General features: G+C 38.8%; 1 protein-coding gene across 20 annotated transcripts in view; it reads right to left on the minus strand.

The window, feature by feature from the left end:
• The window catches only part of MAP4 (microtubule associated protein 4), a 131,596-nt gene that overhangs the window by 82,850 nt on the left and 34,493 nt on the right, over window positions 1-14,253 (minus strand). For all 20 annotated transcript variants that reach the window (XM_054594656.1, XM_054594655.1, XM_054594671.1 and 17 more), the window contains exon 2: window positions 4,664-4,905. In XM_054594656.1, coding sequence (XP_054450631.1) covers window positions 4,664-4,886 — 223 coding nt within the window. In that variant the 5' untranslated portion in view covers window positions 4,887-4,905. The remainder of the gene's footprint in view (window positions 1-4,663; window positions 4,906-14,253) is intronic.

Genomic DNA, 14,253 nt, shown 5'->3' on the forward strand with positions numbered 1-14,253 from the left:
TAAAACATAAAAATAATGTTCTTCAGGCAAAACACAAACACAAAACCTATTGTTGTGGCAAAAATCTATAAAAATCATACCCATAGCAGGGACGTTCCCATTTACAGAGAACTCACTCCACTGCTCCAGATTCCTACAAGGCCAAATAAAGAAGTTATTTTCCTTTTTTCTTCAAAGTCTCCAAATAGCCACCTCTTTCTTCCATTTATCCTTAGCCAAGCCTTCTACAACAAGGTGGTATGAAAACAAAAAAATAGCAACTTGTAACTTAGCTATATTATAATTACAAACCCTCCATTATTCGTTTTGAACAGGCCAATCAATAAATGCGCGTGTGCAGACTCCCAGCCTCCCCCCACCCCTGCCTCCGTGCAGCCAGTGCTTCTTGGAGGAATCGCTGGTCATTTCTAGAGCAACCTGCCGGAGTGACAGGCTCTTGTTTACAGGTTATTCACATATTTTAAAATATTAGAAGGGAAATTTTGTTATTTTTATAAGTAAAATAGTTTCTAAAAAATTCTCCTCCTCTTGGGTCAAGTCACCCAAAATGAACCACGAGAAAATCCACCGCTACCACCTTCTTACCCTCACCCACCTGAGCGGAGCCCCAGGCAGTGGGAGCAATGGCCAGCTGACAGAAGGCAGAGGCAGACAGTAGCTCGCTCCTTTCCACTTGCAGGAGAGCATCTTAGCCGTGGGCAAAGTCATTAATACACTCACTCCTTATCATTTCCTTTCTTCCCCCTAGGTTTTCCTTATTTTTAGGTTAGTCAAAGGACAGGTAACTCCACTGACCATTATGGATTAAAGAACAGGCATTCCCATTTCCCGTTAAGGAATACATTTTTTTTTCTTGGAGCAAATATTTATACGGATATATTCTGATTTTAAACTCTCAATAATTCCTCTGATACTTGGTTTAGCCTCACCCCGCCCCCAAATATAGCATATATAAAGGCAGCAGGAGCTCCTCCATTCAGGCTTCAGAAAACCCGAAATGTCACTCCCAGCCCATCAGCAACAACAGCAACAAAACAGATCAACTACAAAATCCTAACGTGAACTCAGCAGAGGGCTGAGGTATGAAATCCAAAGGAAGACAGTCCCCTCAAGGAGACACGGGAGGTAAGCACTGGCTCGCCTGTGTCGGAGCTCGGGAGGAGGACAGGCCGGGTCCACAGGAGTGGGTGTAAAAAACCTGAAGTTAAAGGTTCAAGTGAAGGCTACCTTCACACCCTTCAGGCCACCAGGCAGACACTCCCAGGAAGACTGGGGGGAGGGGGGGGTCCAGAGATGACTTCCCTTGGTGGCACAGACCTGGAAACGCTGCCAGTACAGGAGGCGTAAGAAGCCCACCCTGCCCTGCCCTATGCCACCCCGCCCCGGGCTAGCAAAGCTAAAGCTGCGGGCCGGGGGAGAACTATGAAACACTGTCAGCTGCTGTCAGCCCCAGGGCCCCAGTGAAGGCCCACTGCAGCTGGGAGGGAGTAGTAAGAAATTTCTTACCCTGGGAGAGGAGCAAGAAGAAGCCCTAGCCCAGGATCCTACCCCTATCACGGTAAGAGGGACAATATTACTACTGAGAAAGACTCAAACCGTAAGATGCACGCACACAGGACAGAGTTTTAAATCAGGGCCAAAATTTAAAAGCTCCTGCCAATGATCAGGCTCTTCTGATGAGGGAGGGGCAAGCGCACAGAGGGGCACCCTTCTGAGGCACAGGCACAGAGGAGAGGCCGAAAGCTAAAAATGGAACAAGAATATTGAGAAAAACCTTCCACACCTCAGTCCCCACTCTAAGCAGAAGGAATAGAGGAACGTGAAGCCAGCTGTGCACTGAAAACAATCGTAGTAACAACAAAACCCAAACCTAGCTCAGCTCTGGCCTAAATTAACTCAACCCTTTATATTACCTAGTAAAGGAAGAGACGTGCCCACTTCCAGGCATGAATACTTTAACTCTCAGTCTCCACTGTTTCACACGTGAGGTCCAGTGCATTCACCCACAAATTAAGACACAAAGAAAAAGTGCCAGGGGAAAAAAACTGTTAAGGGACAAAATCAGACTAAGAGATGACCCAGATGTTCAAATTACCAGACAGAGATTTAAGATGATTATAATTAACATGTTAAAGCCTATAGTGGAAAAGACAGAATATGCATGAACAGATGGGAAATTTCAGCAGAAAGATGGAAACTATAAGAGTCAAACAGAAATGCTAGAAATTAAAAGTAAAAGATGTAACAACAATGTCATGTCACTGGGGGCTCATCATTAAACTCAGTGCACTCAGGAAAAAACCAAGGAACCTGAGGATAGGTCAAAAGAAAGTACCTAAAATGAAACACAAATCACAGAACACTGACCATGATAGGCCATATTCTGGACCATAAAACTGGGACAAACTGAAATAAACTGAAATTTCAAAGGATGTCTTCTGACCACAACAGAATTAAACTAAAAATCTATTACAGAAATACATCTGGAAAATCCTCAAATATTGAGAAATTAACATATGTCTAAATAACCCATGGATCAAAGAGAAATTCACAAGAGAAATTAGAAAATATTTTGAATTGAATGAAAATAAAAAACACTGCATATCAAAAACTATGTGACACACCTAAAATCATGATTACAGCCCTGGCCAGTGTGGCTCAGTTGGTTGGAGCATCGTCCCGTAACTGAAAGGTTGCAGGTTCGATTCCCAGTCAGGGCACATGCCTACGTTGCAGATTTCATCCCTGGTCCAGGCACATACAAGCCCTGGTCCGAGTGCATGTGGGAAGCACCCAATCAATGCTTTCCTCTCACATCAACGTTTCTCTTTCCCTTCCTCTCTCTCTAAAAGCAATGAAAAAATGCCCTTGGGAGAGGATTAAAACACACACACACACACACACAGATATAAAGCCATGATTACAGAAAAATTTGTAACATTAAACGCTTATTTTGGGTGGCTGCAGGGGTGGGGTGGGAAAAATGGTTAAGGTGTCAAAAGGTGCAAATTTCCACTTATGAAATAAGTAAGTCCAGGGGATGTAATGTACAACACAGTGACTACAGTTAATTATATTGTACTGTGTATTTGAAAGCTGCTCAGAGAAGAGATATTAAAAGTTCTCATCACAAGGAAAAAATATTTGTAACTGTGTGGTGATGAATGTTAAGGAGACTTGGTGTGGTGATCATTTCACAATATATACAAATATCAAATTATTAGGTTGTACACCTGAAACTAATACAGTGTTTTGTGTCAATTATATCTCAATTTTTTAAATGTTTTTTAGAAAAGTAATGTCTGAGTCAATGATCTAAAATTCCAGTTTAAAAAACTAGAAAAAGAACAAATCAATTCATAGTAAGCAAAAGAAATATAAAAATGAGCAGAAATTTAAAGCAGAAAAATAATAAAAATCTCTGAAAACAAAAGCTGGATCTTCGTGAAGATTAATAATTGATAAACCTCTAACCAGACTGACTCATCAAGAAAAAGAGGACACAAATTACCAATACAATTAATAAAAGAGGGCACAGGACAATGGATCCTACAGACATTAGAATATCATTACAATTTTATCTCCATATATTTGACAACTTAGGAAATGGATCAGTTCCTTCAAATATACAAACTACCAAAGCTCACTTGAGAAGAAATGAATAACCTGAACAGTTCTGTATCACCTATTAAAGAAATCGAATTCCCAGTTAAAAACCTTACAAAGAAATCCCCAGGCCCCGATGGCTTCATTGGGGAAGTCTATCAAACATCAAAGGAAAAAACATCCATTTTAAACAAACTACTCTAGAAAATTTTCCAATTCCTTTTATGCCAGCTTGACCTCAATTCTAAAACTGGACAAAAGCATCACTAGAAAACAACAGACCAATACCCCACATGAACACAGATGCTAAAATCCTCAAATATCAGCAAATCTCATCCAGCACATATAAAAGCAACACACCTCTTTTAAAGGATTTAATCATCTTTTAATCCTGACCTGGGATTACTCCCAAAGTCAAGTGGCATCTGAGTCCATTCTAAATTAAAGTCTTGATGTAAACACAGAATATTATGTCTCTCATCTTTCAAAGCTATTTTCAAAGAAAATGCACTGCAGACAGTTTAATTTAGGAAATTAAGAGGAAGATTATATAGAAGTTGAGACCCTAAAGATGAAACCTTAGAGTTAAAAGTGATCTACAACTTTATGAACATATACTCAACGAAAGGGTGTGAACCTATCTTGGTCTCAAAAAAAGAAACTTAGATAAAGAGCCCTGCCGGGCATGGCTCAGTGGATTGAGTGCTGGCCTGCGAACTGAATGGTTCGATTCCCAGTCAGAGCAATATCTGGGTCGTGGGTTGGACCCTCAGTTGGGGGAGTACAAGAGGCAACCAATCAATGTTACTCTCGTACATTGATGTTTCTCTCCCTCTCCTTCTCCCTCCCTTTCCCTCTCTCTAAAAAAGGAATAAAATCGAGAAAGGAAGGAAGGAAGGAAGGAAGGAAGGGGGGGGGGGAGAAATTAAGATAGAGTTACCAGCCTATACTCAAAAACTTAGTTCAGTTTCCTCAAGGTTTTCAAGATTATAGCCCAAAGTATAATCCCCAATCTACCTTTTGAATGTTGTATATCCAGTTTGGTTTAATTACTTACCTTCAATCTGGCTAGTATCTGGGCATGGTTTCTTCTTCGACTCCGAATGCCCGGTATTCTCATCAACATCCAGAAGAGGAATGTAGTCTGTTTTTCCAACAGTTTCTCCCACAACATCATCATAGGCCTCTGCCTCCAGTGTGGCTATAAAGTCCCGCTTAATCTCTCCCTCAATTTCTGGAGGTGGTTCTGTTAAAGCATCTGCAAGACTGAGGTCAGCCATTCTGCACCACTGCAACTGCCTGGTTAAGAGGAAAAATGTTTCATATGATGAGCACTACAAAGGGGAAAACATTCCCAGAAAACCTTGCCAGATTTTTAAACAAACAAAAAATTAAAATCCAAACATTTAGATCTAGAAGAGACACCCTCATTTTACAGATTAGGAAATTAAAGCACAGTAACAGACAGTCTCATCCAAGGTAAACACTTTCTTCTCAGCAGGTGCCATTTTGTCCTTTTCATTAGTAAGAAACATGAAGCATAAGGGAAAAATCAATTTATCCTAGATTACACCCAGTGAGACTCAAATTAGATCTTCTGATTTCAAGTCTTATAACCCTTTCAAATATTCTGTATATCTTCATTTCCAGATCATATTCCAGAATAATTCTTAAAAGAATAACAGAGATTAGGTTAGATTCCCATTAAAAAAAGGTTACACTACTATCAGGCAACTGAAGTCACCTTTCTTGACCAAAGACTGAGTATGGACCTCCTCCTGGGGTCCGGCTTCTTCATGATTCACTTGTGGATAGCTACGTCTACACCAAATTACACTTGGCCCTACTGGTATGAAAAGTACAGACATGTTCCCTGAATTAGCTAAGAGAAGTAGTTCCTCTCTGTGGTCATGTATATTACCATGTTTACAGAACACCAGGTTCTCAATTTTCAAACATAACCTGAAAGTAAGAAGTATAATCTATTATAGACAAAACTGTAGGTGAATAGCCAAGAAAATATAGAAATAATGTAGTAAAAAGAGCCAACGGGCCTGCAATACATTGAACCCCCAGTACATGCACAGCACAGTAGAAAATAAAAAAGTATGCAGGGTAGCATCTCTGCTTTCAAAGAGTCTATTTGAACAGAGACTACCAACAGACTCGTAAGAATAAGGGGGCATATGAGCTTGATCAGGTAAACGTACATCAAATAGCAATCTTTTGGTTGCTTTGCGTAATGGTGACTGCTTCTGTCTGCCCAGAAATGTGTTCTTTCTTATCTTCTCCCCCTATTTACACCAACGCCTGATAGGGTCAGATACATAGCTGGAGCCTGGCCAATCAGAGGACAGGAAGACAATGGCTGGAAAGGACCATTTCATGATTACATCCTGGAAGGAAGGCCCACAGGTGGCAGCTGTTCAGCTGCCCTAGCTGTCTTCTTTCTCAAGCCTAAGTGAGCGACCTTCCAGTCTTTCTTTTGCCTAATTTAATCAATCTATTTCTGTTGACTAAAGAATGTCAACAAATACACATAGTCTTTCCACAACCTAAATTTTTAAAAGGCAAAATTTACTATGATTCGAGACACTTAATGGTCAGGCTTGCCTTCCAAACTCTCTTCCACTGTCTACTCTCTCCAACAAATTTACTAAGGAAAAAGAAATACACACAGCAAGGAATACAGTCATTCTATCTTCATCTTTGTCCCCACTCTCCTCCCACTTTTTCTCTCCTGTGATACAAATATGAAAGGCATACCTTTTCAATCATTGTTTCTTCTTAGTTCCCAAGACCAAGCTGTGAGACTGCCACAATTATAAACTATGCACAAAGCAAATGCACCCAAGAACCTTGAAAAATCAGAAGCCAACCCATCCCCATTTCCCAAATCCAACAACTAAAAGGCTTTGCTCTGTGTTCCAATGTTGTAGACAGTAAAAGAGTGGTAGCATAGAGGCTCAAAGCAGCACAGACTGAGCTCAGTGCTACGCCCAAAACGAAGCAGAGAGGGGATAAACCCAGGAGCAAGACTTACTTCTAGGCAAGTGTCCAGAAAAAAAATAATAACATATGTCCAGCACAGGGAATGCTGTGGGGAGAGGGTGGGTCACATCTAGATATACTGCTCGTTGAAAACATTCACTATATATTCTTTTGGGGTTTTTTTTAGAGAGGGGAAGGTAGGGAGACAGAGAAGGAAAGACGTCTATGTAGGAGAGAAACATCAATCGGTTGCCCCTCGAACGCACTCCTACCAGGGACCAGGCCCTCAACCCACGCGTGTGCCCTGATCGGGAATCAAACCAGCAACCTTTTGCTCTGTGGGACGACACCCAACCAACTGAGCCACGCTGGCCAGGGCTCACTATTTAGTCTTTATATAATTGCAAGTTAAAATACCAAGATTTGGAAATGCTGAATTTGTAGACTTCTAAATAAAATCTTTTCAAAAAATTTAATGATAACTTTGAGCCTGCTTCCATGTGCCTATTTTTATATCAGGTTTCTTATTTGAAATACCTACCATAATTCCTGATCAAGATTTTTAAATGATGGTCTTTTCAAATACAAAAGGGCAGTAGAAAGAGCTTTTTCTCTGATTCCTTAAAATAGATGTGATATTAAAATTTCTCATGATTATGTTAATGAGACCCTAAATCATAATCTTTCTTAATATCTAGTATTTCAAAATAATGAAGCCTGCTTTGAGCATACACAGATGTTACACTACTAATTTTAATAAAATTTGATTTCTAAAGAAGGGCTAAATACACTAGTGACTCATTGACTTTTTCAAAGCTGAATTTCTGCTTTGAAGTCATAAACTTTGTCATCTACTCTAGGCCCAGTAATGTGATTAAGTTCATTTATGTCTTTAAAATGTCAATTAAGTAAACCCATTTTTTAAAGTTAATAATTGTTTTTCAATGAACATATAAAGAATCATTCCTATATGAACTTGGAATTCTCCTTTTAAATTGGCACACTAACAAAACGTTGCTGTGGACAGCCAATGCACTTCAGCTGCAAACAGCAGTGTTCTAATCCCGCTGTGTCACACGGAAAGCTGAAAGCAAACGGATGAGGGCGGCTTGGATTTCCCTGGTTTACCATTTTGATAACAATATTTAATGGCCAGAACAGATCCACAGTAGAGCTTTTATGAGACCTTCTCTTTAAATAAAACAAAAGATTACTTAAATTTCAGGCTTTTAAGCATGAACTCTTTAATGCTGAAGTCTTTGTATCTTCCTGTCATAGTAGCCGTGACCATTATTACACAAACTTAAGCAGTGTCTGTCATATCTCGTTTTGAATTATTCATTTATCACTTTAAATAGTTTATCCTCAGAATTTTATTTCGAAACTAAACACAGGTACCAAAGAGTATAGATTTATCGATTTGTAATCAAAATTTTGATTAACTATCATAAGACAGTTTGTTAACTGTATATACCGACAGCATTATTCAAAGTTGGACCTTTTCTATTGTCTTTGCTTCAGTAGTCTCAAAGTGTGAATTCCATGCCTGCTGAAAAAATAAGTAATTCCGTAACTGTGTGAGTATTTTGGTTTTAGTTATAATAGCATTTGTAACTAGTTTCTTGAACTTGAGGAAACACTGATATAACCAATACCATAAAGGAATGTGTCTCTTGTTTTGAAATTGCAGAGACTTAGAAAAGGAAAAACTGCTTACTTCAGTTGGGTCTTTTGCAGCGCACTTCATGGTTTATTTGTCACTGTTGTTTTATTTGAAATATTGTCCTATCAATAAGACATTTAGATAAGAAAATTCAAGATTATCAGGACATATGAAACCAAATATGAGAAATATATTTTATACTCTTTCAATAAAAACTTACACATTTTGCCCTGGCTGGTGTGGCTCAGTGGATTGAGCACCAGCCTGCAAACCAGACTTGTAGTTCGATTCCCATTCAGGGCACATGCCTAGGTTGCAGGCCAGGTCCCCAGGGGGCGGGGGGAGGAGCGGCGGTGCATGAAAGGCAACCACACATTGATGTTTCTCTCCCTCTCTTTCTCCTTCCCTTCACCTCTCTCTAAAAATAAATAAATAAAATTTAAAAATTTTAAAAATAAAATAGAACTTTCCCCTTCTTGATTAAAAAAAACCAAAACTTACACATTTTAAAAAGATATAAAAATAAGCTAATACTGGAGATAAAACAGGATCATAAAAAAATATTCAATTAATCCAAAAGCATACAGAAAAGGACACTAGAATAAAGAATATATTGAGCAAATAGCAACTACCAAGACAACAGATTTAAATCCAACCACTTCAAAAATCACATTAAACATAAACAGTCTAAAATCCAACAGTTAAAAGGCAGGTCTTCAAATTGGATTACAAAAAAAAAAAAAAAAGCAAGACCTACCTATATGAAGAAATCCACTTTTATTAAATATAAAAAAAGAAACGGCCCTGGCTAGTGTGGCTCAATGGATTGAGCGCCGGCCTGTGAACCAGAACCAAAGGGTTACTGGTTCAATTCCCAGTCAGGGCACATGCCCAGGCTCCAGGCCAGGTCCCCAGTTGAGGGCATGCCAAAGGCAACGAATTGATGTGTGATGTTTCTCTTCCTCTCTTTCTCCCTCCATTCCCCTCTAAAACTAAATATACAAAAATCTTAAAAAAAAAAAAAAAAGAAGAGGAAGAAGAAGATGTAATAATCTAAATATAGTGCATGTGACAACAGAGCTTTAAAAAATACACGCAACGAAACTGGTAGAACTAAAAGGGGAAAAGAAATCCACAGATATACAGAGTTCAACCTCCTCTCTCAGGAATCATTAAAATAAACATCTTTCCTTAGTGAGGGGGACAAAAGTGTCACCACCTCAAGATAATGCCCTTTGGAATATTGACTTTAAGCTGGTTATTAAGAAACAAAAGATTCAGAAAGAACCTTTGATCCTCTCCCCTTACCTGCCTAAATGAATTTGGGTAGAAAAAGCTGCTTAAAGTAAGGGATAACCACCTTAGCATCATAACATACACTAAATGTGGCAGAAGAAGAGAAATCTAGCAAAGCCGGCTTCTTGGACCTCCCTGTGTGTCTCACTGTTTCTCGGTAGCCCAGCAAAAGCGTTTTAACACACTTGTTCTTTCTCATCTGCCTGGGAGCTGCCTACTTCTCCTTCAATTCCCAGACCCCTGCCCCCTTCTCCTTTGTCCAAAAGATCTTAATGCCAAATGCGTCTTCGGGTCTCATACTCCTTATGGTATCCCTGCATGTACATCCGTGTTAAACTTTGGACGTTTTCTCCTGTGAATCTGTCTCATGTTAATTTGATTAGCCCAGCTAGAACTTAGAAGGTAGGAGGAGTTATTTTATATTAGTATCAGTGTTTGTCTTGTGCATTATGACACTTTTACTAAATGTACTGTAGGTTTAATAAAATCAATCTTTTGAAAGAGAAACTTAGAAACTTAATTCATTTATTCTTAGGAATTTACTACAAATTACATGGACATAAGCATGTGGTAAGAAAAACAGGAAGCCAAGAAATATTGAGTTAATTCAATTCAGTGTTATATATACAAAAAAATTTTGAGAAGTTTCTGAAATTGTAAAGCTTACAATGCCCTTAATAAATAGACTACTTATGTTGGGGTGCGATTTTTTGTTTTTGGAAATAAGCTTTTTTAATATCTCACAACAAATAAGTCTTATAATAGCCTATCAAAAATCACACTTTGGCTAATTGTTAACACTAAGGTCAAAAATAAATACATAAATAAATCAAAAGTAATGACACAAAAAAATTAACAAAATAATTCTATTTAGCATAATTAAGTTTATTGTCACTCCAGATCTTGCCAGGGAAAATGCTAGAAAATGACTCATTGAAGAACTTTTTAAAAGCCTGACTAATTCTAACATCAAAGAATTCTGTAAAAAGTAATTGCTTTTCCCTTTTGTACCTATGATAACTATTATTATCAATTAGACTATGAAAACTGTTATGAACCAAAACAAAGGATGTCTATAACTAGTTTCGTAATCAAAGAGAATCTGAAAGGACATCTGTACTATCTTTAACAACATACAAAAAGAGCCCAATAGATTTATTTTTGCTGGAAATACATAATTATGACACATTTCATGCAATCTACTCAAACTTTTTCTAACTTAGGACACAGGAAAATACAGAAAATCCAGCAACACATTTTAAACCTCATTTATCTGAGTGCAGATTCTGAAAGGGTGGCTTTTTATTCACTGTAATCTTTCCCCTCATCTCCCTCCTCGCCCCCACCACCACTTCCCAAACTACTTCCTTAAACTGACATGTGGTTCATGAACAGCAGCTTAAATTCAGCCTAAGAAGGTAAAGTTGATAGAAAATTAAGATGGAAAATGGGAAGGTCACATCTGTGTGCATCTAGCCAATGAGCCAGCATCTCCAACTTAACACAGTTTAGCCATTCTTTTCTAGTCGCCAAATATAAATAGAAGTATGATTCTCTCTCTTTCTCTCCCCCCCCCACTTACAGAAAATGACGCCGTAAAGGCAATGCTAGCGTTATATTGGAAGTGAAAGTGCTGGCTCTTAGAAGGCTCCAGCTCGTTTTCTGTATATCAGAGAGATCTCCCAATTATGTGTTCTTTCTAAAACCTGTACAATAAATTCCTTAAGTGCTCTACGGATCTGTTAAACTGGTTCTGCTAGTGTTCCAGAATTTATTTTAATGAATTCATTAATAAATTTCTTCCCACACTTACAGGCCCATTTAAGGTTACTTAATACTCATTTATGCCTTAAAATGTTTAGTTATATAGTTTATGGACAAAAGGATTTGAGAGTATTAGTCTCAAATCTAGATATTCAGGAAGATCTAAAAATGAACTCTGGTGAATGAGAAGTATCTACTTTTAAAAAATCTCTCTCACTATATAGTATTTGTCTTTTATTCATATAAATAATAAAGAAAGTTAACTTTAAGTGATTCTGTTAATCGGAGGCAAGAAAAGAAAGCTGGGTACAGAAGTGTCTATGCTTCGCTGAAGGACAAGTTTAATCTGACTCTCACTGTGGCTTTCAGTGAGTCACCTTCCGGGGCTGAGTTCCCTCATCTATAAAATGAGAATGGCTAGTTACATGATTCCTGAGCTTGATTATTCTATAAGCTACTTATAATTCAGTTTCGTCGCTTAAGTTAGAAATAAACAAACTTCATAAAGATCATCAATGTGAATGTGAATTCACAATTTAAATTAGTAAAGTATTTTATGTATCAAGTAGTCTCAAGCTATAACTGGGTTCAGGTTTATTAAAAGCTTTTTAGCAGAGGGAAAGACTAAAAACAAACTCATCGGTGCACAGGGCCCTGTGTGAGCAAATCTGACTCGCGTTTAAGAAACCCCACCCAGTGCTGGCTAACACCGCTCTGCCGGAAAGTGAGTCCCACAGTATTGAACCCGGCGCCAAGAGCACACAGCTTTCAACACAGCGCTTCGGACGTCTGGTCTTTCATTCTGACTACGTGTCTAAAGTGAAACTACCTGGTATTCTAGATCCACCTGTTTTGAAAACAGGTAAACGAAGGCAAACAGATAATGACATAACATGATGATGAAGCACAGAAGAGAATTTTGGTATCTGACTACCCACTTACTATTTATAGCTATGTACTCATAGAGTGCATAAGAATATATGATGAAGTCACAACCACCTTCTCTGTAGTATGATTTACTTTAGATCACCAACTTGAGAATTAATAACTAAAATGAAAATATTTTCTAGGCCTAAAGAGATTAAATAGTGTTCATATCTGATTTAAATATATTAAGAAAAGACAAATTTTTAAGCTCCTAGAAGTCCTCTTGAAAATTCTAGGTCAGTCATCTTATCTGTAGTTAGTCACTTGGGATCTGTGCTCATTCTTTCTGATGAGAAATTAGCAATCTAGTTTGCAAATGGCCTGTCATTGCCTCTGTCCTCGCCTACCTATGACACCATCCCCAAGGTGCAGCTTTGGAGCTAATATGGAAGAAGAAAAGGAAGAACATAAGCCTGGTTTCCACCAACATACTCAGTTGCTGTTCATAACATCTAGTACTTCTTACCTTCACTTGAGATAGCATTATTTCAAAAGGATTGGATTCTACTTCACAATTTAAAAGGGGCAAGGGTTAAACAGAAGGATCACGTCAGTATGAATTTATTTCTTATCAAGTAGCTTGCCTTCTGATCCCAGTGAGAAATTCCATTGGAAGTGTCTGAGTTTCCAGATTTAGTATGAAAAGGGAGAAAAATAATTTAGCAACATGGAACATTTCAGGAAAGAAAACCGATCTGGAAAAGGTATGAAAGCTGGGAGAGGGCAAGTGGCCGGAGGAAGGAGGAGAAGGAAAGGTGCTACGGCCAAGGGCAAGCTTAAAATCTTTCAAAGTATTGCTTCATGATAATTTTAGAAGAAAAAAAAGAAACATTTTTCTCAATAACCTGGACTAGTTTGAAACAAAATTATCATTTACAACCTTGTTATCTAAGGGAAATGCATTCTGAGTTCCAAATAACCAATTTAATCAATGTTTAATAATAATTCTTAAAGGCAGGAGACTGTTCATAATGCTCAATTAAATGCTCAATTAAATTTCCTCCATGATTACCTGTCCCGTTTTCAGGGGATGGGTGGGGCTGGAGGGGCGAGCTCTGGACAAGACACAGAACTGTAAAGATACGTGGACCAATATTTTCTTCTATAATTTTTTTTCCCTGACTGATAATCCAAAGCCAACAACCAAGCTGCTCTCCCAGGATGTTAGCAAGAGTGCCCTGAGCCAAAAGGCAGTGCCGCTTCTCCGCTTGGAAAAAACCCAGCGTCTCGGCCAGTCCCAGTGTGACTGCCGACCATTTATAACCTGACATGCTGAGAGGACAGCCTGCAGCATAAAGATTGCACATTCAACACCAGAGTTTTTGGGTTTGCCAAGCAAGCTTTCAGTTCCTAAATGAGTACTTTATTCCTCGGATTTGCGTTTCTTTCAGAGGCCTATCGCACATCAAGCTCAACCTTGTTTGGCGGCTGTGTTCTGCTCTTTATTTAATTATCTAGAAAACCTTGATTTATACTTTCAACCAAAACTGTGTTTTATTCTAAGTAAAACTACATCCTTATGAAGGACCTCTAGGGGACCTGGCTGCCATCTCACACGGCCCAGAGCCGCATACCCACTGGGCCAGCCAATCTGGATTTCTCCGGCTCTTCCCAGAACCCGGCTGGAAAGGGCAACAGACAATTCAGCAACATCTTGACTGTCCTGAGCAATAAACTCGAAATTCCCCTGAGAACAGACTTATTTTCTACCTCCAGGTGCCTCCCTCCACACTTTAAGGACGACAGCTGTACTACTACAAACTAATAGAAATTCCAGACTCCGCTCGGCTCTGTTCCTAACCATCATCTGTCCTGTTCCAGTAGGACTGACTAGCAACAAAAGAGAGCCCTTGGCTGCTGGAATAGCTGAGGCCATCCCCCAGCTGATGGATTTTACTTCCATGTAGTCCCCCAAACAGAGTTCCTGTTCCCACTGCTATTTTAGGGAGCCCTGTCCTCTATAAATATAAAAACACTGCATACACAGGCACAGACACACTCACAGA

This window comes from Pteronotus mesoamericanus, unplaced genomic scaffold (assembly GCF_021234165.1).
Source record: "Pteronotus mesoamericanus isolate MK-2021 breed Mesoamerican mustached bat unplaced genomic scaffold, CSHL_Meso_final scaffold_533, whole genome shotgun sequence".
Classification (NCBI taxonomy): domain Eukaryota; kingdom Metazoa; phylum Chordata; class Mammalia; order Chiroptera; family Mormoopidae; genus Pteronotus; species Pteronotus mesoamericanus.